This window comes from Aristolochia californica, unplaced genomic scaffold (assembly GCF_029961685.1).
Source record: "Aristolochia californica isolate CCGP_79_NKW_82.1479 unplaced genomic scaffold, dmAriCali1.0.hap1 SCAF_16, whole genome shotgun sequence".
NCBI classification, from domain to species: domain Eukaryota; kingdom Viridiplantae; phylum Streptophyta; class Magnoliopsida; order Piperales; family Aristolochiaceae; genus Aristolochia; species Aristolochia californica.
This window is the reverse complement of record NW_027181837.1, coordinates 2,094,337-2,119,959: the sequence shown is the minus strand read 5'-3', so window position 1 is coordinate 2,119,959 and position 25,623 is coordinate 2,094,337. Positions and strand designations below refer to the sequence as shown.

The 25,623-nt window shown below is 39.9% G+C and overlaps 2 protein-coding genes across 5 annotated transcripts in view; both read right to left on the bottom strand.

The window, feature by feature from the left end:
* Positions 1-479: 479 nt before the first annotated feature.
* On the bottom strand, positions 480-3,907 carry LOC137952941 (probable 1-deoxy-D-xylulose-5-phosphate synthase 2, chloroplastic). 2 transcript variants are annotated; one of them, XM_068800068.1, is made up of 10 exons: positions 3,830-3,907; positions 3,498-3,656; positions 3,230-3,394; positions 2,958-3,108; positions 2,463-2,734; positions 2,115-2,388; positions 1,716-2,023; positions 1,348-1,629; positions 979-1,263; positions 480-895 (listed from the first exon to the last, which is right to left on the bottom strand). In XM_068800068.1, exons 2-10 carry the CDS (start codon positions 3,612-3,614, stop codon positions 749-751), a joined length of 2,001 nt encoding a protein of 666 aa, XP_068656169.1. In that variant the 5' UTR covers positions 3,615-3,656; positions 3,830-3,907; the 3' UTR covers positions 480-748. The 2 variants fall into 2 exon arrangements, with proteins under 2 accessions (XP_068656169.1, XP_068656170.1); XM_068800069.1 differs by lacking the exon at positions 3,830-3,907 and adding an exon at positions 3,782-3,804.
* A 2,082-nt stretch (positions 3,908-5,989) lies between these two features.
* The window catches only part of LOC137953510 (protein SABRE-like), a 57,774-nt gene continuing 38,140 nt past the window's right edge, over positions 5,990-25,623 (bottom strand). For 2 of the 3 annotated variants that reach the window (XM_068800934.1, XM_068800935.1), the window contains 13 exons: positions 24,975-25,331; positions 24,690-24,808; positions 14,051-14,309; positions 13,112-13,336; positions 12,583-12,722; positions 9,279-9,351; positions 8,920-9,021; positions 8,665-8,841; positions 7,856-8,203; positions 7,603-7,770; positions 6,701-7,082; positions 6,460-6,534; positions 5,990-6,368 (listed from right to left, as the gene is read on the bottom strand). In XM_068800934.1, the coding sequence (XP_068657035.1) occupies positions 6,268-6,368; positions 6,460-6,534; positions 6,701-7,082; positions 7,603-7,770; positions 7,856-8,203; positions 8,665-8,841; positions 8,920-9,021; positions 9,279-9,351; positions 12,583-12,722; positions 13,112-13,336; positions 14,051-14,309; positions 24,690-24,808; positions 24,975-25,331 (2,526 nt within the window). In that variant the 3' untranslated portion in view covers positions 5,990-6,267. Of the gene's footprint in view, positions 6,369-6,459; positions 6,535-6,700; positions 7,083-7,602; positions 7,771-7,855; positions 8,204-8,664; positions 8,842-8,919; positions 9,072-9,278; positions 9,352-12,582; positions 12,723-13,111; positions 13,337-14,050; positions 14,310-24,689; positions 24,809-24,974; positions 25,332-25,623 lie in introns of those variants that run through there. The other variant, XM_068800936.1, reaches the window with a different exon arrangement.

The window sequence follows — 25,623 nt, the reverse complement described above, 5'->3', positions numbered from 1 at the left end:
TGTTTTATTTAAGTATATTATAAAAGGTTACTCATTCTCTTCTTTATATCATATTTTTCATTTGGGAGCACTAGACATCTAGAAAGTCTTTTAGGTGTTTGATGTTGATCCACATGGTTTCATCTCCAAAGCTTTGGAGCAAATACTTCTACTTAGTTCGAATGGATTTTTTTTACTCGAGCTGTTTACGGCCTTTTATCGATTGTATTACCATAACCTTATTGAGACATTTATGTTTTTAAAATATTTTAATTTATATAATTAATAAATTAAAAGTATTTATTATCATAAAAATTAATTCAACGAAGATTTGATTTAAAAAAAAAAAACAAAAAAAAAATTGATCTTGCTTCTCCCACATCCAAAAGCTCTATATTCTAAATGGGTGATGTTTTGCTCAAGGCCACCACAAGGCTACAATGCATATGATAGAGGCTCCAATAGAAAAATAAACGATGACATCATGAGACAAGCAGGTTCTTAGGCTTTGATTGAGGATAAAAGAGATGAAAAGATTTTCCTTTTCTCCTCTCTCCAATCAAAGAGGGCAAATTCTCCTTTTCTTTCTTTCTAAATCTTCAAATCTTCTTGTCTTATACTTTTATCCCTTGCAACAGGACAGATCGAGATTATACAAGGCTAGAAAACCCAACAACATCATCTCATCTTTTCCCTGGTTTGCTACCCATTTACAGGATGTGAGGAACTCGTCCAAGGAGATGTTCTCATGTAAATATTTAAAAATGAATCACTTGAACTGAAGAGCTTCTTTATGTCTTCCCAACAGAGACAGGACTGTGGCAGTTATGTGACTGGACGACAATCCAGCTTCTTCAATCTGATCTTCAGGGGAACCATGGTCTATGTACCTATCTGGAAGCACCATTGCTCTCCACTGCATCAGAAACCCAGAAAGGTCTCAACAGTCTCTTCTGCCTAGAAATTTCAAAAAATGTCCCAAAGAGTTCGGAAATGTACCTTGAGACTCCCGTCGAGGAGACCATTCAAGCTTAGGAAATGAGACACATGAGACCCAAAACCCCCAACTGAACCTTCTTCAACGGTGATCAGAATCTCATGCTCTCTTGCAAGTCTTCTGATCAGCTCCGCGTCGAGAGGCTTACAGAATCGAGCATCCACAACTGTTACAGCAATGTCACGAGACTGAAGTGCTTTCGCAGCTTTGATGCAGTTTTGGACAATAGTACCAAAACCAAGAATAGCTACTCTGTCGCCTTCCATCAGAATCCTGCCCCTTCCAATCTGTGCTCAGAGGGAGGGTGTTTAGTTCAATGAAAACCAGACGGTTTGTTCTAAAAATGGTTTGAGGCGGCTCAGGTGACTGACCTCAAGAGGAGTTCCTTTGTTGTTCGGCGGAAGAGCTGCACCGATGCCATTACCTCTTGGGAACCTAAAGCAACTGGGTCTGTCATCAATGACCGCCGCAGTCGCAACCATATGCATGAGTTCTGCTTCATCAGACGGAGCCATGACGACCATGTTTGGCAAGCAGGCCATGTATGCGACATCGAATGCCCCGCAGTGTGTGGGACCGTCTGCTCCAACCAAACCTGCTCGATCCAGTGCGAATCGAACAGGCAGTTTCTGAAGATCCACGTCGTGTACCACCTGATTCACGCAGTTCTATTGAGTCCCACCAATCATTCTCATTTACCCCAGAATGCTGAAACTCCATGAAACAGAATACGACTTACCTGATCGTAACCTCGTTGAAGAAACGATGAATAGATTGCACAGAAAGGCTTCAGACCTTCAGTGGCCAGGCCAGCTGCAAATGTAACCGCGTGCTGCTCGGCAATCCCCACGTCGAAGCAACGATCAGGGAACCACTTCTGGAAGAAATTCAGGCCAGTTCCACCACCCATAGCAGCATGTATGGCTACAATCTTGTCATCTACCTCTGCTTCTTTGATGAGGGACTCGGCAAAATATTGAGTATATGAGAGCGTAGAGGACTTGGCTTTGATTTGCTTCCCTGTTACCGGATCAAACTTTCCAACACCTGAAAAAGATAAAAAATTAAAATGGGGATCTCGTAGAAACTAAGCTGGACAGACCGATTACAGAGAGTAAAAAGGATTTTTTTTTTTTACCATGCATTTTATCAGCTGCAGCCTCTGCAGGAGGATATCCTTTCCCTTTCTCAGTGACAATGTGAATGAGAACAGGGCCAGGGGCAGGCATAGCCTTCACATTCTGAAGTATTGTAACTAGATCTTTGATGCTGTGGCCATCTACAGGGCCAATATAATACAGACCGAGCTCCTCAAAGAAACATGACCCAGAAGCACTGATCATTCCTCTTGCATATTCATCAACCTTGGATGCAACTTCATGGGTTGTTCCCCCAATTTTCCTTGTAATACTCTGTAACGGAGAATAAATAAAATCAGTTTCTATCCGGGAATTTTGCAGAGTCAGGTAAGTGAAGAAGCAAGGACCTTGGCAGCCTCCCTGAGCTTTCGGAACTCAGTACTGGCTTGGAGTCTGGTGAGAGCAGCACTAAGAGCTCCGACAGGAGTTGCAGGACCATCGAGAGTGGCGGTGGGTAGGGAGACCTGTTTGTTGTCATTCAATATTACAATCAGGTTCGCGTCAAGAAAACCAGAGTTGTTCAATGCTTCGTAGGCTTGTCCAGCAGTCATTGCTCCGTCCCCAATCACAGAGATGACATGATTGCTTTTCCCCAATAGATCTCTGGCGACTGCCATTCCTGGAAAGATTAGAAGAAAAGAGAAAAATGTGAACAAACATTTAAATACGGAGAGAAAACATATAAACAATACGAATGAAATTTAAAAAATTGGCCTGAATCCTGATACATTTCATACACGAGAAAAACACAGAGAGAATGTGATTTTGAGCTTTGAATCACTGAGAGGGGACTACACGAACAAATGAGAAAATTGAAGGATGGGCGGGAGTTTCGAAGATACCAAGGCCGGCTGAGATGCTTGTGGAACTGTGGCCTGCACCGAATGCATCATAAATGCTTTCATCCCTTCTGGGAAAACCTGCAATCCCCGCTGTCTGCCTAATGGTTTGCATTCTCGACCGTCTCCCAGTCAAAATCTTGTGCGCGTACGCCTGCAACAGAAGCCAGGCCACAGCATCCAAATTGAAAGCAAACAGAACAATAAGGTACTCTGGATTATTTTCTTCAAAAACAACCAAGGAAAAGAAAATAGCCAAGGTGGCATCTTCAAACCTGGTGACCGACATCCCATATGATCTTATCGTCGGGAGCATTGAAGACATGATGAAGAGCCACAGACAACTCCACCACTCCTAAACTAGAACTCAAATGCCCACCAGTTTTTGATACCTTGTATACAATATCAGCTCTTAGTTCTGCTGCTAACTGTTCAAGATCCTGTAGACACATCATAGACCAGTTTGTAATAGAGAAAGACAAAGAGAAAAAGAAAATACAGAGATTCATTTATATCGGAGTTCTTGCTTGCTCTCAAAATAACCTGTGAAGATAGATTCTTCATTTGAATGGGGTAGTTGACGGTGTCCAACAACGGAGTCTCAGGTTTCTCTCCAGTGAAATCAATCCTCCGCCCATTCTTCTCTTTTCTAATGACCATCTTTCTTTCATCATCTGATGATCTACTTGCTCTGACACAGTGCTGAAGGAGCCCAACAAGAAAGCACAATCCGTACAAGAAACACCACATTAAATCCACAACGAGTACAAACCGGAAAGAACAAAAGTTAAAACACGATGATTCAAACACCCTTTGTAGAAACATACCAACGGAGAACGATTCAGAGAGAAAGAGAAATGGGAACGAAGCGGCACCTGTCTTATGCAAGTATTCGCCGGGTTTACTGCTTTACGTAATGCAGAGGAAGCTGGAAAACCTCCCGGAAAGGAACCCAGTACTTCCATGACTTCGGCAACTTTGCGCCTCTGGTCTGAGGCCGGTAAGAGAGAGAGAGAGGCGTTACAGGCAACGAGGCGACAGCTAAACTGGTTCTGAACTCTCTGTTCGCTTTAAAGACAACTGTTGTGATTGCAAGCGAAAATTGATTGTAACAGTCATTTTCTCCCGTGATGACAGTGGGAGAAGAGACGAGATATTTCTCAACTTGTCGCGAATGAATGGAGATGGAATTGGGTTGGGTTGGGTTGGGTTGGGTTGGGTTAATGTGGGAACCTAAAAACCCACATTAATTTAGATAAAACATATAATTTTTTAAAAAAATATTTTTCGTTTTAAAAGGTTAATTTAATTGATAAATTTTTATAAAAAAATAAATATAGGTATTTTATCAAATTTATTCAAAATCACAAAAACCTATTACGAGGGTGGAGATGAGGTTCGATTAGGGTTTAGGGATAAAAACAAGTTTTCATGAAATATACCTTCCAAGTTAGGTTTTAAGGGATAAAACAAAAAAACAAAAAAAAAAAACATGTCACATTGTTTACTACCTACCCCATGTGCCACTTAGCCATGGCCCTACACATGTGTTTGTTGCTCTCGGTATACAGGTCACGATTAGGATTGAGTCGGTCCGACTAAGTATACACCCAAACATTCGATGATGCCAAATCTATTCTTTAACTATATTTAACACATAAAGGGTTATTTTAGGTCATATAAAAGTTTCGGCCAACTTTTCGATATGAATCGAGATTTATATAAATTAAGAAAATTAGTAATTTTATTTTATTATAAAATGAAAATATTAAGAAATAAAAGCAAAATCCAAATATTGATTAAAGAGGTAGAAGGAAAGAAGGAGAAACAATATCTCATGAGACGTTGAAGAGAAGGAGACGGTGAAAGTTAAGAAGGGATTTTGATACTAGTTTGTGGAGGAATCTGTGAGTGGATAAAAACAAACAAACTGGACTGCAGAAGACGAGAGCGAGAAAGAGAAAGAATGATGCAAGGGAGAGAAGAAAGTGACAAAATAAACATTTGGGAAGAGAGGAATTTTGTCCTGGAGGCATCGTCGAGCCGGCCCCCATTTGCAGATACCCCTTCTCTCCTTCCCTCCCCTCCTTTGTCTTCTTCTTCTTTCTTCTTCTTCCAACCCCGTTTGCAGATAAGATTAGACAGTAAACTTCGGTTGAGATTGATTGAAATCATTCAAACCACGACCTCCTCTTTCAAATGTTTTTTTTATTTTTATTTCAGCAAATCCCAACCATCTGATTTTGGTTTCTCTAAATGAACTTCATTCCTTCTTCCGAGAATCTTGAGGTTTGTGTATTCCATTGTAGAACTTGACTCTGAGTTTTGTTTTATTCGACTTGAACAATGGAATTGATAATCGGAATGAAGTAATTTAGATTTTCAAATGGATTTCCATAATTCAGCGGTTAGTGAATCGGATTTAGAACTGTCTCTAATCCCAAACAAACAGCTTGACATGAAAGAAGAATAAAATTAAAAAGAAAAAGAAAACAAAGACCTTCAAATGGTCTCTATCTCGTTTCATTTTATCTAATCATCAAAGAGTTAAATGATCTAAAAGTGGCAGCTGTGTTTCAAAGAGCCCAGCCTCTTCTGCCGCTTTGGTGTTTCCAGCACTTCTCCTGAGATCAGAACAGACTTCTTCCAAACACAGCTGTTGCAGTGATGCATAAACAGACGAGTGTTTGACCCTATTCCAAGAAGATACATGGGGTTTATGTTAATATTAGAAGACCTAGTCAGGACTAGTTGGCCTGGTGACTCATGTTTTAAAAAAGATCGAAAAACTGGGTCAGACTCAATTGACTAGAGTAAGTTTGGTCGATCGGTGATCCGGTTAACTCGGTTAAGAGCCTACCAAACTCCGATCTAAATACACGATAGGGTATTATAAGTGGTAGAGTAACCTTGTTATACTCATGTCACACTTATTCATTCCTCCACTCTTGTTATTATCTTTTATCAAGAATTATTTTTCTAATATGCCTACAAATGAGAAATAGAGAGAGAGAGAGAGAGAGAGAGATTTCACTGGCTTTTATTTCTTTTCTCAACATAGAATATGCCTACAAAAAAATATGGAATGCTTGAGAGCCAAGATTTCCAGCTCTTCGTACCAGAGGAGGCCACAACAATTTACAACAGATAAATAATCTAAAGTAACAGGAAAAGCAAATCGTGTTTTCCTACTTCAACATTGGGATATTTCCTTCTTTGCAGCCATCAATATCCCATCAGGTAAGTCTAGTCCCGAATACGCCTCCACTGGCTGCCCACTTAGGATCATAAATCCCAAGCAGTTTATTCAAAATTACCCAACAACCATCTTGGTTCTTCTTAAAGAGTGTTGCCTCCTCATGTCAACCGATCTGTACAAACCGATGGAGATTTCAACATGGACAGGTCTTCTACCTGGGTGTTGACGCCGGGCTGTTGTTAGCTACAGCGCAACATCTAAGAAGTTCTTTAAATGATGGAATTTCTCGTTATGGGGACGACTCACTAGATGAATCACTTTGGTATGGGCTCGTATCCCTTGGAGATGAGGGAAGTGAGTCTCTTTGCTGAGATGAGGCACCTGAAACACAACAAAGGTGTTGAACAAGATTATACAAGCAGGATACTACTATTATTTAGAGAAAATATTGATGCAAAGTTTCAAAAAGAATAAGAAAACGCCACATCAAGCAACCATTTTAAGCTCCGGAAGATTAAAAAAATAAGTAAATACTTCTTAATCCAACCTTTTTGGGCTCTTGATCTGAACTTCTTTGTATGCCTTCTGATAAGCCTCTTAGCCTTTGTTATCGTAAGTTGTCTAGCAAACGGGGAGAAATCAGCTTCACTTTCACTCCATTCACCATGGAACTCACTGTCTGCATCACCCCTCATAGTTCGCAGCACAAAAGCCTTGGCCTTTCGACGCTGTGAGTTAAACAATCCCCTTATTGAAGTCACAAATCCATCCCCTGCTCCATCACTTGGTCTCTTAAGCCAAGATATAGGGTACTGATCGGATTTCCCACCCTGACCACCGTCACTGTCACTTAAGTTAAGGTCGCTGTCAGGAACAGTTGGCCCATTGGCTTCCTTATGGCTGTGTAACTTGTCTTTAAACTTTTTACCCTACACAAACAGAAAGAAAGATGCAAGTAAATTATCACTAGAATTATCACTTACATAAGTCCAACCTGTTTTAGGGTAATGCGGTGGACTAAAAGCAAATCAAATAAGCAAGAAGTGAGCCCAGAAGCAGAAAAATAAATGCTTCCAGAGTAAACCGGACTTTTACTACGATTATGAAGTAATTTACAGAGGCACAAGCCAACCATCAAAATACTCAAGTGAACCACTTGGCCAATCTTGGAGGATAACTAATATGAGAAGTAGCAGAGACCGTGGTTGGAATAATGCACGAGCAATTCCACTAAATATAATCAAGAGACCAACAAAAGAACCAATCTACAATAACAACCCTCGGTTCAAAGCCTTCATTTGAGGCTCTAAAGAGGCTACCATGCTACAATTACTTCCAACTGGATTGCAAAACCAGATTAAGATCAGAATATATGTTTGATAATCATGTCAGGCTACTAAAAAGCAACAACATAGTTTATCAGCAAAATCGCTTATGTATATTACTTGCCTGCATGCCAGTTACTGACTTAAGAACTCCCCAAATAATATGCTTCTTAACACGTGAAAAGAGCTTCCTCCAGGTGCCAGTGAACTCGACACGATGGAATGTATCCATCAAAAGTCTCAAATCACTGACTGCAAATCTTGCCCCCTCATAAGTTACAAGCAATTCAACCTATAAAATCATCATCAAGATAAGCACCACTGAACAACATGATCCATGCAGCATTTGATAGTGTGTGATGAGAAAAATAGCACACCTGACTTATCTTGATATTATGAAATTCCCTCATCTTTCTTTGTCGGGTTCTCTTGTCATCTTGAGATTTCACAACCTTCTTCTCTTCATGGGATGATCGACCAGATTTGACAGGTTTGGAATCTTTCGACTTACTTTTGGGGGCTTCCTCACTAACAACAAGCTGATTCTCAGATGTTGAATTCAATGGACCACTGTTTGCTGAAGAGATAGATGACAGCACCAGTTCATTAGCTATAGACTCAGCTACAATTTCTTCCCATGTTCTGTCAAATGAAGATGTTCGCCGGAGCTCAGAAGGGTTGGACCCGCAGACTGTGCTTGTTTTTATGTTAGGCAACTTCGCTCCCTGCAGCAAGGAACAATTGAAAAGGGGTTGATAAGAGTAATCTCATCCTTAATTATTTACACCTTACTATTATAGGACTATACTATTGATTACAGACAAGGATGGAACATCTAAACTTGAATAGAAAACATTTTGCTATTAAGGTTTTTAAGTTTGAATAGAGGCCAATCTGACCAAGAAGAAAGCCACATGCAAGTTGACCACAAATGATGGAAAACTCCAACCAGCATCACTACAAGCATCTTTAAGAAAGAAAAGACAGGCAGTGGAACTTGCAGATAGTGCAGAGTTTCATGTCTTGGAGTCAACAACTCTTGCAGGGTATGCCACTGAAACGTTCTTAAGGTAGAAAAGCTTGAATCTCCAAATTGATATGGATGCCAGCTTAATTCTGACCTTGACAGCTGAATTTGGACCCCCAAAGAAATAATCAGGATAAGTTGCATTATTATTCAACTCACTAGGGAAGTATCAACATGACCAGCAGTACTTGTGGATACTGCAGACCCAGTCAAGTTGGACTGGACCTCAGATTCTTTTGAGCGGCTGCTTAAGGCAGGTACTTCAGCCATTGCTATCTTCCTTACACGTCTTAACCCAGCCCTAATCCCTGCAGATGTTGAAACTTTCCATACCTCCTGTGTCCATAAAGAGGAAATACAGTCACTTGAAGCACAAAAATAGACAGATTAAAACCTAAAAGCCATACAGCTTACCTGCCGTCTCTGTGAATCCTGTTCTTCTTCAGGAAAGAAGTACCCCCACATCATTCTGTACATTGTTTCAGTCAAGTGTATCTTTAAAGGGTAAATCTCTACCTGGAAAGTGAAAATTAAACACATTGATTGCATGCCACATGGCAGCATAACTGAGCAAGAAAAAAGCAAAATCATCATATACCATGAGGAAACCAGTGAACTTCAGTATATAACAGCTTATTAAGTCTTTTACACTAATTCAGCAAACAAGTATTGTTTAATTAAATGAAAGATAAAACATGCTTTTAACCCATCAAAAGAGTTTGAAGTATAAAAAGTTACCAAAAATTCAAAGAAACAAATGACAAAAAAATTACCTGAAAAAGTTCAAGAGGAGAGTTGCCTTCTTTTGGAGCTCCCTGTTTAGCATCAACATGGAGCATGATATTTCTGCAGTAAAAAAATTTTAAAAGTGCTAAGATTACAAGTACAATTGAATCTTGTTGAGTGCCATCCTTCTAGTTCAGGCTCATATAAAAAAAAACACATTTGCCTAAAAACCATCCGATCAGACATGCCCATGCAAACCCAAAGTTGACCAACTCGATCCCTTATAAAACATACTAAGGTTGAGTCAACACTATACACCTCTTCACTTAAAATCAAATTTTGAATTTGAAAATAACAAAAATTCTTTTCTATTTATTTACAATGACATGGATTAATTATTACAAGAGACCTAAAGAAATTAGGAATTTCAAATAGACTTTGATGTAAAGATTGGATGCATCATGTAAAAAGGTTGAATCCACAGAAACTAGAAGAGTTGGGATCATATTAGCTTAAATGAGATTCATTGATACTGGATTGAGCTCGGTTCCATCCCAAAAAGACTAGCCACTTAAGAGACATATTACTCAACTTACGACCCAATACCATTTTTTAACACTTCTCAATGTGGACGTTTTCTATTCAACACTCTCCCTCATATCTAGGCTGATACATGACAAACCTGAGATGTGAGCACGAGCATAAACTCCCAATGGAGCACACAACACACAAACTCCCAACAGAGCACATATAGGGCCTCAGCCCAAGCACACATCTTTCTCTGGTACCACTATTGGATTGTGTGTGGTTCTATCCCAAAATGACAAGCCAAGTAAGAAGCCTATTGCTCAACCTTATAACCCAATACCATTGCTTAACGTTTCTCAATGTGGGATTTTACCCCCTTTTTTTTTAAATGGTGATGATTTTATTTCAAAAGAGAGCACAAAAACACATCAAGGGAGGCTCCCCTTATAACAATAGATTGAAGGGAGGGACCCAATTTAGCACAAGAGTCTGTAGCCGAATTGGCTGATCTAAGTACATGAGACCAGGAGCAAGGAATAGAGAAAACAAGGTTCATAATATCTAGAAATAGCTGCCTATGATGCCATGGAGGGAATGAGGCGGAGGAGCATCAGTCAATGACCACCTTAGAGTCCCCTTCCACAATGAGCGAACCACTTGAATGATTCTGAAAGGTGTGAAGGCCATGGAGAAGGCCCGAGAGTTTGGAATCAGACTCAACCTCCCTTCTGAAACTTCTTTCTCTTCTTCTATTTGCTGGTTTTATGCTCTCTTGTCTCACATGTGCTCCTCCATCACAGGACTCTGAATTCAACAGACACTGTACCAGTTCAATTGGCAACCAGAACCAATAGAACCAGAAACAGACAGGCAACCAAGTTCAGTAGCAGGGCTGGCCTTTGCAACATGGATGTATCAAGTTGGCATAGCTTAGATTACTAAACAGAACCAAGCTGCCAGAGAATAGGATAAATCTTTGCAAATTATAGATAAAACAATTCTCTTTTTTTGCGACTAAGTTGTCTCCTCCAAAAACTAGAAATCATTTTGGTTGTTATCAAGTTGGCATAGCTTAGATTACTAAACAGAACCAAGCTGCCAGAGAATAGGATAAATCTTTGCAAATTATAGATAAAACAATTCTCTTTTTTTGCGACTAAGTTGTCTCCTCCAAAAACTAGAAATCATTTTGGTTGTTATCAAGTTGGCATAGCTTAGATTACTAAACAGAACCAAGCTGCCAGAGAATAGGATAAATCTTTGCAAATTATAGATAAAACAATTCTCTTTTTTTGCGACTAAGTTGTCTCCTCCAAAAACTAGAAATCATTTTGGTTGTTATTCATGAGGAGCTTCTGTGCACTTGCTCATTCAAGTCATCATCATTTTAAACCTGTACTATAAGAACATAATACTAAACTTCTGACCACAGATAAACAAAAGGATATTTTTTAAAAAAGTACCTCCAAAAATTGAGCCTTTTCCACAAAAAAATTGAAAATAAATTTCAGCTACAAATCTTCCAAAAAAATCTAGGAGAAGATTCCAAGATGCAGTGACGGTAATAATAAAAAGCTCCAGATGCAGGATAAATATCACTCCACATCTATCCTGGTGGCTGCAGCAAATGACCTCCTTCTCAGACAGAATATCAATTATGACAAAACTGTACCATTGGGGCCATTCAACTTCTGGCATCTGCTTTGCCACTGCTGCAAAGCACTGGTATTTACACTGAACCCAGTGCGGGCTGCTGAAGAACCTTCCTCTGAACAAATAAATGCTTTATCCGGTTTCCTTTATTTTGATTGTTAAATTGGGTGGCTAGTCATTTTGGGATGGGCCTTGGACCCAACTTAACATTGATGTTTTTCTATTTTTTCTAGTTTTCCTTCTAAATGTCCTCTAGAGATAATCTGAATTCTTCCTTTCTCTATAATGATACTCTCATAGCACTAAAAACACAAAAGAAAAGGGAACCACTTGTGTGTACTTTTGAGATAACCTCCTTTTTAGACAGATCCACCTTGAAACAAATTCCAGTGTGAAAAGGAGAGAACGGGACCAAAACAAAAAGAAAAGGATAAAAAAGACTACCACTTTTTTTTTTTTATGAAAGGTGATTTTATCTTATTTTATTTTATTTGAAATGATGCTGTGAAAGGTGATTTTATTAAAAGAATGAACCAAAGGAAACAAAAAAGGGGGAGCTAACCCCTAACAACAAGAGATTGCAAGGAAGCTCCCTGTTTGACCAAACCATCGGCCACAGAATTTGTTGATCTCGGGATGTGAGACCAAAAACAATTAAACAACTGAAAATTTCCATAATCTCAAAAAAGGTGTCCCAATGATGTCACAGAGGTGCTGAGGATTGTTCACACCAACTGATCACCACCTTGGAAATGCATTTATAGCTTCCAGGCACTAGGAAGAAGAATCACTCTTCCAGTGCATACAACCTTGCTCATGAACAAATCGGAGGGCATCCAACAGGTGCTCAGATGAATTCAGTTCCAACATGTATTGGGAAGGTGTTCTAGAACTGAAAAAAACAGAGAGAGATAGAGACTATTGTTTTCTATTTGTTCTTCTTCTTTAAAGATAAAAGAGTGTTTCTTAATTTTTCTCAGTTAATACATTATCACTTTTATAAAAAAAAAAGAAAAAGTGTTCTTAAATATTTTTTGGCACTATAACAACCTAACTAATAAAAAACCCCGGGTATTATGCAAAGGTGTTCATTTCTAGAAGTGTATACACAAGCAATTACCAAAAAGAGGACATTGCGGCAGAAAAGTAACAAATCTCAGATATTCTTACTTTCCCCATTCAGGAGGAGGATTCCAGGCTGATAGCAGCATGTCACATTTGGCATTAGGCAGGCAGTTCCTCACTACAAAGGATTTAGTTGAGAACTGAGCAACGCCAATATCTTTGTAATCACGATCAAAATCGTAAATCTGATCAGAAAAAAGAACTACATCAGAAGAAACTTAATATAGCCAAGATTTTTGCATAGTCCTGGCAACAAATTATTTTCTAATCCCACATAATGCATTGTCGGAGAGACACTTTGATGGTCTTGACAGATTAAGCTTGAACATGGATGCTACCCTTCCCACATTTCCTCATAACTAGTATAAAGTCCCATGAGTGAGGTTCTTCAACATTTTGAGAATTTATCAGAAAGACAGACAGGAGAGAACACTAAATGCAATGTTTATCAGCATCACCAAGACCAAATATTTTACATTGCCAAAGTCCAGGCACACATCTATTCTGACTAGAAAATATCACTAGACAGGAAAACAGTGGAGAAAGTTCCTCCTGATTGCATAGTACTGCTCACCATGTTATTTATCTCAGCTTCAGCAAAAGGTTTACCATCTGCCAGCATGCCCCAGACAACTTTGTCAATTCTTAAAGAAATCCTCATAGCACATGAAGGGCTTTTATTTTTCTCCTTCTCCATCAATCTTAATTGTGCAGCTTTTTGTAAAGCTGTCCTTAACAATGCAGATGCTGCCTTTCTTGATTTTCTTTTGTTGCCAAGCTCTTTCTTTAACCCCTGGACCTATGACATGGACAACAGTAAATGTAACAGAATTTAATGTCTATTACAACAAGTCAGCACCAAAAAAACAAACATTAAGAATATAAAACCGAAGTAAGAAGCAACACACGATTTGTAAGAAAATGAATAAAAGGATTTGAGATGCTAACTTTGATATACAAACCAGATATATGACCTTAGTATACCATCCCTATCAGGTGTTTTATGAATAAATTATGACTCAAATAAGAAATTAAAGGCCATATTTGGTCACTGTATTAGGGTTTTCACTTACTGATTTGAGACTTACACTAGTTCATTAGACAGTTTTAGGAAGTAACTGTGGGTCCTTCAGGCACTATTTCTGTAACTTCAGTTTACTCTTTCCAATATATTATTTTTATCAGCAATGCAAAAAATAAGAGATAAAAGCAGAAACAACAAAAGCATACCCAAACAAGCAGTTAAATCATGCCATCCTCTACTTCTAACTTATGGCATCAATACCAATCATACTCTAGATAACTGGAAGAAACATTATCAAGGATTATCCACATTTCTTGTTAAAAGTATAACCTCCATTTAACACCCAAAGAATAGACTAGTGACAGTGGACATAAATGGAGGTTTTCCACCTCTCATTCTTTTGTTTTCTTTCCACAGAAAATTTTGCTCAAAAGATGCAACAAATTTAAACCTTTAAGAGCGAAAAGCAAGCAAAATAGTAGTAGTTACCAAGGTAACTGTTCCAGCACTTATCATCCACAAATCACCATTCCTTTCTGGAGACAAGCATGGGTCCACCAAAATGTCACTAAGTACTGAAAGGGTCCTAATGTCATCAAGAAGCAACTTTCTCTCCCTTTCTGCTTGTTCGAGGTTGATTCTTGCAAGTTCTACCTCTTCTACTCCATCTGGGACCACCTCATCTGCCTCTTCTCCAACATCTTCATCATCATCATCAGAAGCATAGGAGAGACTACTTTTCCGAGGCCTAGAGAACATGCAATTGAACTGTTTAGGTAAAATTAAAAGAATCACATAAACAAATTATCCATGTAGAATCTGAGCAGAACTTTTTGCATGCACAAATCTGATACTAGAGTATAGTATAATCAACAGTAGAATATGAAACATGTCATTTCATATTGAACCTTCACAATTTCTGAGTCAGTAACCTCTGTTCAAGTATAAGTAATTAGGGAAGAACTCCTTGAATGAAAAGAAGCCCTCGTAGTACGGACTGTTAAAGTTCCAGTTTAACTAGGAAAGTAAAGTAATATACGTTTATAAATAGCAGGTAAGGGGTCAATTGGATGTATGTTTGACCACCACCTTCTCTCTTTCACTCTCAGATTTCTTTTTTCTTTAGTTGGCACTAATATTTCCTATTGTGGACTCTGGTTTCCAAATCTAAAATGGTATCAGGGCCTCAGTCATGATCAGAAGACCAAGAAGAAGAACAACAACAACAAAGCAATACACTTTTATAATTAGAAGATATGGGGTTAACTCGAAGTATGTCCAACCAGCCTTCTCTCCTTCACGCTCGCATTTCCTATTGTGCACTCTGATTTCCAACTCTAACATGTATCAGAGCCTCAGTCTTGATCAGAAAACGAATAAGTAGGCAAAGAAGAAGGAAGACCTGGTGTCTGCATCCACCAAAGTCCACTTCTCTTACTGGTTACATTGATCTCAAAAGCTCTTTGTTTCTTGTTCTTCGCTGCGATTAGTTGGAAATAGTTTTTTTTTTTTTTTGAGAAAAAAAAAACCCTAGGTCAACAATGGAGCACTCCAGATACAAATTGGATTTCCATATTATATACTCCCTAGTTGAGGGAAAGTCACAAGATAATTGGTATTGATGAAGTTTAGTCCAATAATCTATTTCACAGTTGCAAATTTCAAGCAGTCATACACAGCCAAGAATATGTTAAGAATAATTTTTTTGTGAGATAAAGTGCAGGGCAAGGTCAGCTCTACTCAACATGTTTGATCACAGATTCTGTAAGTTTTTCTTTTTTTAAGAAACAATCATCTAATTTTGGCAAGTAAGCATCCACAAGCTTTGACATCTATGACCTATATGCAACAGCTTGATGGGGAGTCTTGAAATATATATCATAAATAAAATAGAAAAGAAGAAGAAAACTCATATTAATTACATGCAGTCCTTGTAGATAAACGCAGTAAACCCCTTATGCCCTCTCTGCAATACTGAAGCTGAATCCACTAGCCACATTTTGCTTCAATGCATCTTCTCACGGAAGGTGTGGACATCCATTCTCAGCAGGATAGGGATTCAGTTCTTTATGGCGGCTGATTTGATCTCATTCAGTAAATCACTTCTTGGTATGTCCCTCCCTGGTCTCGGCAAGGTGATGCTCTTGGTCTGTGCTAGCTTTATACCATGGGGTTTATGGAATGAGCGCAACCGCAGAAGGTTTGAAGGTAAAATCAAATCTGCGGACCGGGTGGCGGACCGAGTGGTTGGGCATATTTCCTCTTGGCTCCTGACGAAGAAGTCTTTTTCCTCATTTGTGGGGACTCTTGTCCGTGATAACTGGTTTAATTTGGCTAGGCTGCACTTGAAGACAAATGCCCGGACTATGCAGGAATGGACCCTTCCTGATCCTGGTTACCTTAAGCTGAACTTTGATGGTTCTTCTTTGGGTAACCCCGGACTCTCAGGATTCGGCGGGGTTATCTCGGACCACCTAGGTAACCAACTTTACTCATATGCTGGCCCTCTAGGTATCTCAGACTCTACATCGGCAGAGCTTCACGGTCTTCTCAATGGGCTCCACATTTTCCGAGATAAGTGCTCCGGCCCTCTCCATGTCGAAGGGACTCGAAGGTGGTCATTGGATGGTGCGAACGTACATCCCCTCCCCTGTGGCGTCATTGGGACATTTTTTGGGAGATTATTGAAATTTGTTCATTATTATCTTGTGCCGATGCGCTTGCTAAAAACGAAGCTACCCTACAATCCCTGGTTGTCAGAGACATGCTCTCCTCTCTGTAATTTCTTTATTTTCTTGTTTATATATACACACATCTTTTTCAAAAAAAAAAAAAAAAAAGATTTTTTTGCTGAAGTTGATTGCACTATTAGAGTTCCACTTTGACTAGGAAACCACTATAACTTACATTTATAAATAGAAGCTATGGGGTCAACTAGAAGTATCTTTGGCAACCCTTCTCTCTTTCACTCTCAAATTTCCTATCATGCCCTCTAATTTCAAAATCTAACAACCTTTATAAAAGTAAAAACACGAATATACTGTGAACTCTTATATAACATATTTAGAAATCAATATACTCTGCAAGTTGAACTAATGTGATTCTACCCATGACAGCAAGCAACAGGTAAGGGACTATAATAGCCTCAGTGACATAGATCTATGCAGCATTTGTAAAGATCATGATCCCAATTTGAGAATCCAAGCAACAGTAGGATTTTTTTTCTTTTTGAAAATGAACAATATTAAGTTATAAAATCCATTTCTTCTTTTTTCTTTTTAATAAGATATGATATCAAACTCATGTGTCTCCTCTTCTCCTTGGCTGGCCCACTTGGAGTCTCCGACTCCACCATAGCAGAACTCTCTCTGGACTGCTTAACGGGATTCAAATCTTTACAAGCCGGCTCACGGACCCTCTCTGCATCGAAGGGGACTCAAAAAAGGTCATTGAGTGGTGTGCAAAGTCTATCTGATCTCCATGGCATTATTGGGATATGTATTCAGATATTTGTAATTTAATTTCTTCTATAAATTGTTTTTTTTAAAATGATGCTGATTTTTATTAAGACAAAAGCTCAAAAGAGCAATTTACAAAGGAGGGAAGCCTTCCCAAACAATGAGAGATTGCTGGGAAGTTCCGAATTTTGCCAATTTATCAACCAAACTGATCTAGGAATGAGATTCCAATTACAATGAATAGAAGATACAATGTCAACAATACTATCAGTGATGGGCCAGTGGCGCCAAGGGGGGGAGTTGTCTTTGAAACACCAACTAATAACAATCTTCGAGTCGCCTTCAATGATTAACTTGCCATGGAGATGATCTCTGAAGATTTGGAGGCCGAACAGCAAAACACTAACTTCAGTAGTATTAGAATCGGCAATACCCACTAGACCAGCATAAGAAAGAATAGGGTCTCCATTGTGACCTCTGAACACACCACCTGCTCCTGCCGGCCCAGGACAGCCGATAGCACTGCCATCAAAATTGAGTTTAATGCAGTCGCAAGGGGGAAGATCTCAAATGTCCATACTCGGAGTTCTGCAGGGGCCAGACATATGGGCAATCAAGCTCCAATTTTCCTTAAGGGAAACACCCGATAGAGCGGCAAATTATTTCCTTGTATGAAGCCAGCTCGAGATGAGGCCAACGGCATGAGAAACCATGTTGTCCGGGGTGCAAGCTTTAGAGTTGATCACCGGTTGTTCCACTCGAGCCAAATGCACCATGGAATATGCGCAAGACAAGCCGAAAATATTAACTTGCCCAGACGAGGAAGGTGAATCCCTCGAGCCATCTCAAAGGTGTCGAAGAGGTCCTGATGTAGCCCCACTTGGAGCCCAATCTTCTGAAAAATCTCCATCCAAACTTGCCACGAAAATCCACAGTGTAAGAGGACATGCTGGACTATCTCATCGCACTCACCACAAAGGGGACAAGAAAGATCAGGGGCAGTGAAGCCTCTTCTATGAAGGTTGTCAGAAGTAAGAATCTGTTCTCTGATGGCCGACCACATGAAAAAATTGATTTTGCTTGGCGCTCAGAGTTTCCAAGCCAGATTTGCCTTGTGCTCATGAATACTGTAGTCTTGCTTTCTAATATGAGAGTAAGAAGAAGTAACAGTGAATCGGCCATTAATGTTGGACTTCCAAATCAGTTTATCAATTGAATGCTCCCGGATAATAGTATTGTTGAGTCTGGTAAAGAGAGAGCAAAAAGCCAATGACTCTTCATCATTTAGTCCCCGTCGGAAGGGGAGACTCTACGTTTGATCACTCCATGAATCAGCCACAGAGCAAGAGAGGTCTCTAGCCACCCTATGCAGCCCCGGGAAGCCCTCCAAGAGGGGTTGGGGGCCACACCATTCATCCGACCAGAAGGGTCCTTCCATTGCCTGTGTGAAACAAGGTAGCATCTTTGAATACTGGAAGGAGAAGAAATTGATTTCCATCTCTCCACCGGGCACCCGAAAACTGAAGGTAAAATTTAACCATATTTCTTTATAAATTGTTATGCTTGTTGTTGAAATTCCAAATCCATTTGAACATAAGAGCTTTGTTCATTTCCCTTGTAGGCCGGATGCAAATATCCTTCCAACTAACCAGATGGTATCTGAAGATGTCTTCTGATCCTCTCCAGAGAAATCGCCAACGGATGGCATCAATTATGAAGCAAATGGAGGTCGGACAGTGCATGAATGATAACAAATAATTTGGCAGTCCTACCAAACAAGACTTGAGGAGTGTGAGACGCCCCGCTGTAGATAAGAACTTACCCCTCCAAGTGGCTAGCCTCTTTTCAAATTTCTCAATGAGGGGGGACCATAGTGACGCCGAAGGCCGAGAATGAAAAAGTGGGAGCCCAAGATATGTAATTGGCATATTTCCCACAGAGCATCCCAAGTAGTCCGCCACATCCCGAAGCCCAGTTGGATCAATGTGGTAGCCAAGAATAATGGTTTTTCCACAATTTATGTTCTAACCGGAAGCCAATTCAAATACTCCCAAAACAGCACGTTGTTTTTTTATCTGATCCATAGTACCAACCCCGAAGCAAATAGTATCGTCCGCAAACTGGAGGATTGGAATATCAAAGGCTTTGCAATTTGTCGTGGGGAGGAGCCATCCCATGTTCTTGGCCGAGTAGATCAAGGAGGATAGATATTCTACTACCACGTTGAAGAGCAAGGGGGAGAGGGAGTCTCCCTGTCTGATTCCCCTGGTTCCCTTAAAATACCCACAAACTGTTGCATTGAAAAGGACGGAGTAGCTTGCAGAGGAGATGCAACTTTGGATCCAGAAGCGCCATTTTTCCCCGTATCCCATCTTCCCAAGGAGAGTGTACAAAAACTTCCAGTTAACTCTGTCAAATGCCTTTTCAAAGTCAAGCTTGAGGATGAATCTGGGGAGCTTGAGGACCTTGAAATGGTGACTAAGTTCATGACATGCCATGGCCGAATCAAGAATGTTTCTTCCATTAATAAAAGCACTTTGGCCATGGTGAATGGCAATAGGGAGGACCGCCCTGAGTCGACTAGCAAGGAGGCGCGCAATCATCTTATATGCACTGGTGGTGAGACTGATCGGCTAGAAGTCGGATGGGAACTCTGCCCCCCATCTTTTTTAAGGGATGAGGGCGATGAAAGAGGCTCCAATGCTCCTATATCTGATGTCATGCTGATAAAAGGAGCAAGCCATGCCGGAAATATCGTCTCTGATGAAAGGCCAATAGCGTCTTCTTTAAATTGTAATTGGAAGCACATTCCTCGTTCTACCAATCATTCGGCAAACATTCAGGCTAAGTTGGGTATTTCGCTCCAACACCCAGTTGTGGAGGAAGGCCCGCCTAGTTAGGTTTGTTTGTACTTTACTCTCTCTTTTTAATAGTTTATACACCATGTTTAAAAAAAATAAATAAATAAGAAAAAAAATTTATAGCTCAATGAGAATGAAACTTATTGGAGTAAAGATATAAGGAGGTCAAATAAGATAATTACATAAAAAACAGGAACCAAGAAAAGAGAGATAAAACTAATCAAATGATAAGAACCACCTCAACAAGATGCTCCAAGAAAAATTCTCTCTTCACCCAGGAATCAGCACGGTAACAATTGCTCCTGGTATCTCCAAGAATGTTCAATGAGCAACATGGATACTCATCATAGAAGACAGAGATGGCAGGTGGAGCTTTCTCCCAGAAACTCGATGATGAAACTGACCCATTGCCTTTTACAAGGAGGGGCTCAGAGAAATTGTCTTTTCATTTTCTATTTTATTAAGTTAGTCAACAGCCAGGTCAATGTTTAGTCCTTTTACTTGTACCAAATGGAACTTCTGAGGTTGATCACAAGTAAAATACAAGTCACTGAGCTACGTTACCCTAAATAGATTTCACAGACAATATGACTTAAATCAGGATGAATAACTTTTGAAGAAGGAAAATTTGGAAATGGTTACAGTACTACTACCTCTATTTTATTTTATTTTAGTATTGATTATTTACATACAGTACACCCCTTTCCTCAGGTATCGCTTAACACAAGTACTCACACTAGAAATCCCCCATGTAGCCGTTGAACCGAAGGCCCAATCCACAATACCTTCATAGAAAAAATAATATCTGAATTTTAGGTGAACAGGGAATTTCAGCTGCACTACCTGGTGAAAAATAGAATGACATCTTTTGGATTTGTCACTTATCCAGGTTTTGGTACATGAACTTGCTACTTTTCCTTATAAATCAGGCATCCAACTTTTTTTTCCTTTGAGAGAAGCGAGCATTTAATATTCAAATGAGAATTTTTAAATTTTTTTTTTTTTTTTTGAGATGGGCATGGCGTGATTCGAACTCGCGACCTGACGCACCTGATGTAAAGAGAATACCACTAGACCAAATGGCCTTAGGTTGAATTTTTAAATATTCAAAAAAATAAAAAAAAGAAGCAAGCATTTGATCAAGCAAAGAACAGAGAAACTTTTCCGACAACAACTATTCTAACTATATGGCATCTATTTTCTTGGTCAAGTCATTTGAGAAAAGCAAGCATTTCATTAAAGCAGAGAAATTAGAAACATTTTCAATCAACAATTATTCTAACTATGTGGCACCTATTTTCTTGGTTAAGTCATCCATTTGTTAGAACCTATTTTCTTGGTCAAGTCATCCCTGTATTGGCAATGTATATTCTTTGCAGAATCTTGTCATTGAAATTCATGCCACTTGGCTTATCTTGATTGATTCGTTGATTTTGTATATTTTAGTTTTGTTAATTGATCCTATTCTTATTGGTGAAAACATGGTGTAATAAGAAGTTAGTTCGTTTTTATTTTTTTCACTATCTCTTTAGTTGTTATCCCCTTTGTCAAGTACACTACTGGAACTTGTAATAATTTTATTACAAAATAAATAAGAGCAAAAGTGAAAAGTAAGGATTTAAGAGAGGCGATTTGGGCCATTTCGGAGCGAAATCAACGTTACGCGTAACGTGCGCCGGTGAAACGCGTAACGTGCGCCATTAGCTTCGAATGTGCTAACGTGTGCCGATTTCGAAAATGAGTCGAGAACCTTCTCCGATCACCGTCCCCGCAGCCGGTGACCGGAACCCTCGACAGCAGACTTCCGGCAAGGATGCCGACTGCTTCTCCAACACCGATCAACGGAAAGAGGTTGACTTTCCGAGAAGACACAGAAATTCCGAAACAGAAAAGCGTCAAGCCAGACGCTCGGAAACCCTGAATCTTCCCTCCGACGAGCCAACTGAACCTCCTATGGAAGATTTCGAAGCCAGCTGGAAGACGACCTCTTGGTGAAAGAAAAGGAACCCCCTTTCCGTTTCAGCTACGAAGAAAAGAGATTTACGGTGGAGAAAGTCGCCTGGAGCTCCGGACAGGTGATTCGCATCTCCTCTGCCGTAGGATCGAAGATGTCCTTCATCTGTATTCCGATGGAACCGCTTCAAGCTTCATCCTTCAGTTCCAACGAGTCACAAACAAAGCTAACTGAACCCGTGAACTTTGGACACGGGATTCGATTTTCTTCCTGTCGGTGAGCTCCTTTCGGTGACAAAGAGAGTGTCGTGTCGTCCATCGGCGTGGCTCCATAAAGGGCGACAATCTCTGACCTGCTCTATCCTAGTCCACACCTCCTCCAGTATCGTCAAATCCAGCATACTTCAATGGTTGATTGATGAACTTCACCTCCCCTACACACCCAGAATTTCCTACCTCAACCCCCATTCCTGGCTTGTTCACTTTGAAACCCAGAAAGAGTCTTTTGCGGCCCTTGCTTTCACACCCCACACCCCCTTGGGTTTCATTGGGATATCATAATGGCTATTCTTGACTCCTTGTAGTCAATTTGGGCAATGGGCTACAGTCACCGGCCTCCCTGCGGAACTATGGCACAATGAGATCTTCACGAGCATCATCTCGGAGTTTGGTGACATAATCGCTCTGGACCCCCTTACTGAGCACTGGCATCGTCTTGATGAGGCCCGGATCCTCATCAATCCTATCCATCCTTGCGAAGGACACTACTTCCGATGCATTATGGTGGATAATGCCCAATTCTGGATTCAAATTGAGTTGGTAGATATGCAAGATTTCAAAAATGTGACCTCGAGTCCTACAACTAAATCCAGAGATTCTCTACAACCTGTCCACACATTGAGAGCAGCAACCCCAGCCTCTTCTCCCCAAAAGAAGTGTCCTGAACCAGCCAGTCTTACAGTTGGCGATGACTCTATTCCAGTTGCCTCCTTGGTTGTCCCTCCCTCCAGCCTACCATACCACCCACCCACCAGTCCATCTCAACCCACCATAGATACTATCCCTGATAGAATCTACTCCCACCCCAAAATTCCTCCTCCTCCCCTTGCCATCTACCAGCGCCGGAATAGAGGTCAGCTGAGACAGCTTCTCCAGGATGGTCCCAGTGCTACTTCTAGATACCCCTGCAATCCAGAGATAGGGGACTTCATCCTTCCAGAGACGGGGGGAAAAGCTCAAAAGTATGTGGCTGCTCTTTAGATAGAACAACAAAAATTCGACCCAGAAACCTGGGCACAGATAGTGGAACTTAAAAAGGTGATGGGCGTCGTCTACACGGAGCCCCTCAAGGAAGATAACCACCTGTTTGAGAAGTCCAAGAAGAAGGCTAGTGATCAATGATCATTATCTCTTGGAATGTTCAAGGAATTGGATCCGTGCGTCGCCATGCCGCAATTCGGGACCTCCTTGCCTCTACCAAGGCAAATGTTGCTATTCTTAAAAAAACCAAGGCGGATTCTCTGCCCCTTGGATATATCCGTGAGTTGTGGCCTCAAAAGGAGCCTGGATGGATCTTTGTGGATGCGATTGGATCGGCTGGCGGCATTTTGATTGTGTGGGACACTAATACCATTGAGGTGATCGATCGCTGCTGTGGCACTTACTCCCTCAGAATCAAATTGAGAGACAAAGGATCGGGGAACATTTGGTGCCTTGTGGGTGTGTATGGTCCTACTAGACACCATGAGAAACATCTCTTCTGGGATGACCTTGTGAGGACTTGTCAGAGGTGGCCCATTCCTTTGATGCTTGCGGGAGATTTCAATGATACCCGCTTCTGCCACGAGAAATCCCCGCCCTCCCGGAGAATCACTACCTCAATGAGGCTATTTGCAGACTTTATTGGCAGTTGGGATCTTGAGGAGGTTACCCTATCTGGGAAGACCTTCACTTGGTCAAATGGTAGACCAAGTGAAGGTACACACCAAGGAAGACCGCCACAAAGTTTAGAAGATAAGGAACCTTAGAATCTAACAGTTATAATATTTATTTTTTTGTTTCGTCTATTTTTATTTTTAATTTTCAGTTTTATATTTTTGCAATAAAACTTTGACAATGTTCAAAAAATCCCCTTTTAAGGCTTTTTTGTCTTTCTTTTGAATTTTATTGTAATTTTGACCATGTTAGATTTTTGTTGTATTCCTTTCTTCCTTCCCTCTTTTCAATAAATTATAAACAGTTTCGAAAAAGAAAAAGTTATCTCCATGCTAACTAATAGACCATTTTGGGTTTCTTATTCACTTTGGAATGTGGTGTGAAAATTGTCACATGATGTAATAAGACTACCGAAATTTATAGAACAATTATAAAGCATGCCTGAAAAGATATATAGTCAAAGAACCTGAACCAAAAACCTTAACGTCTACAAACAATCCGTAGCACAGAAAAGGAAGAGATAGAATTTGGAAAACCTATGATGAACAGTCACTACAAAATATTTAAAGAAACGTTCAAACTTAGGTAAACTGATCCAATAAGTTTTTTTTTTCCAAACTATGAAATAATTCACTAAAATTTAAATAATGATGAAAGATACAACAGGAGGGGAGAAGCGAGCCTCAACCCACAAAAGTAAGGGCAGGAAACACCCCTCTAATTGGCCATCTCAACATAACTTTTATGTAGCAGTTTTATAAATTTCTTCTGAAATTAGAGACAGAATCAGGTTTATCTAATTTTGTGAACATCATCTAGAACTTTTCAACCATATGACAACATAAATAATATACTTGCTAAACTTCTAAAAGGATACAGATGAACAATAAAGATATAAATAAACAAAATTAGCATTCTCACTTGGGAAGCCTTGCAAAGAGAAGGTTACTCAATATATCCACCATAACTTGAAATTGACGTGAGGTCATAGTAGCTGTGATATTGGGGGAGTTAAAAGTAAGCTCTTTCAATGGCTTTACCTGAAACACCACAAGTATTATATTCTCAGTGATTCTGGATGAGATAAAAGAAAAGCAAGTGGAATATAACAGCGTATAGGCACAGGCTAAGGTTGAGGGGCAGCTCATGACAATATGCTGTGTACTTCTTTAAATTAACAAACTTTTAAGTAATTTTCACTTCTACCTTAAGCTCTGCTGTGCCTCCTTTATGCCTTGTGTAGCGGAAGTACATAGTACAAGGCATAAAGACTCTTTCAAGCAAAGCACCAGTCCGCTTCACTTTCGGGGAACTTCTAAGAATTTTTGGAAGCCATTGCAGTCCAGCTCCAGGATCCACATCTGTTGGAGCAACATGAGCTTGCACATGCTCTAACATAACAGATAACTCTACTCGCTTCCATGTCATCTCTGGTTCAGTCTCAGGAATCTGAATGCTTCCCGCACCAAGGGCTTGTTCAATCATCTCATATCCAACATGAAGGACTGAATGAAATGATCGAGCTAAGACACGGCCACTGGCAGCAGCAAGTAGAAACCTACCCTGGTACAGAAACAGAATTTTAACTAAAAGGAAAAGGGCCCACCTTGTTCCTTCATCACTGGGTTGCAAATTCCCAATCTCAGACTCAACTCATCATCAACAAAGATGTACACTTCATCAATTTAACAGAGGTTAAGCTCAATAATATATATATATATATATACACATATATATACATATATATATATATATATATATATATATATATATATATATATGTCAGTTTAACAGAATAGTAGTAAAGATTAGGCTCCATCTTCAAACAATAGATTGTCCTCTTTCACATCACAAT

Coding starts and splice junctions, on each gene's coding strand:
- LOC137952941 (XM_068800068.1), bottom strand. CDS start 3,614: ATGGTCATTAGAAAAGAGAAGAATGGGCGGAGGATTGATTTCACTGGA. Junction 3,109..3,229: donor TATGGGATGTCGGTCACCAG/GTTTGAAGATGC, acceptor CTTCTGTTGCAG/GCGTACGCGCACAAGATTTT. Junction 896..978: donor TCCTCGACGGGAGTCTCAAG/GTACATTTCCGA, acceptor TTTCTGATGCAG/TGGAGAGCAATGGTGCTTCC.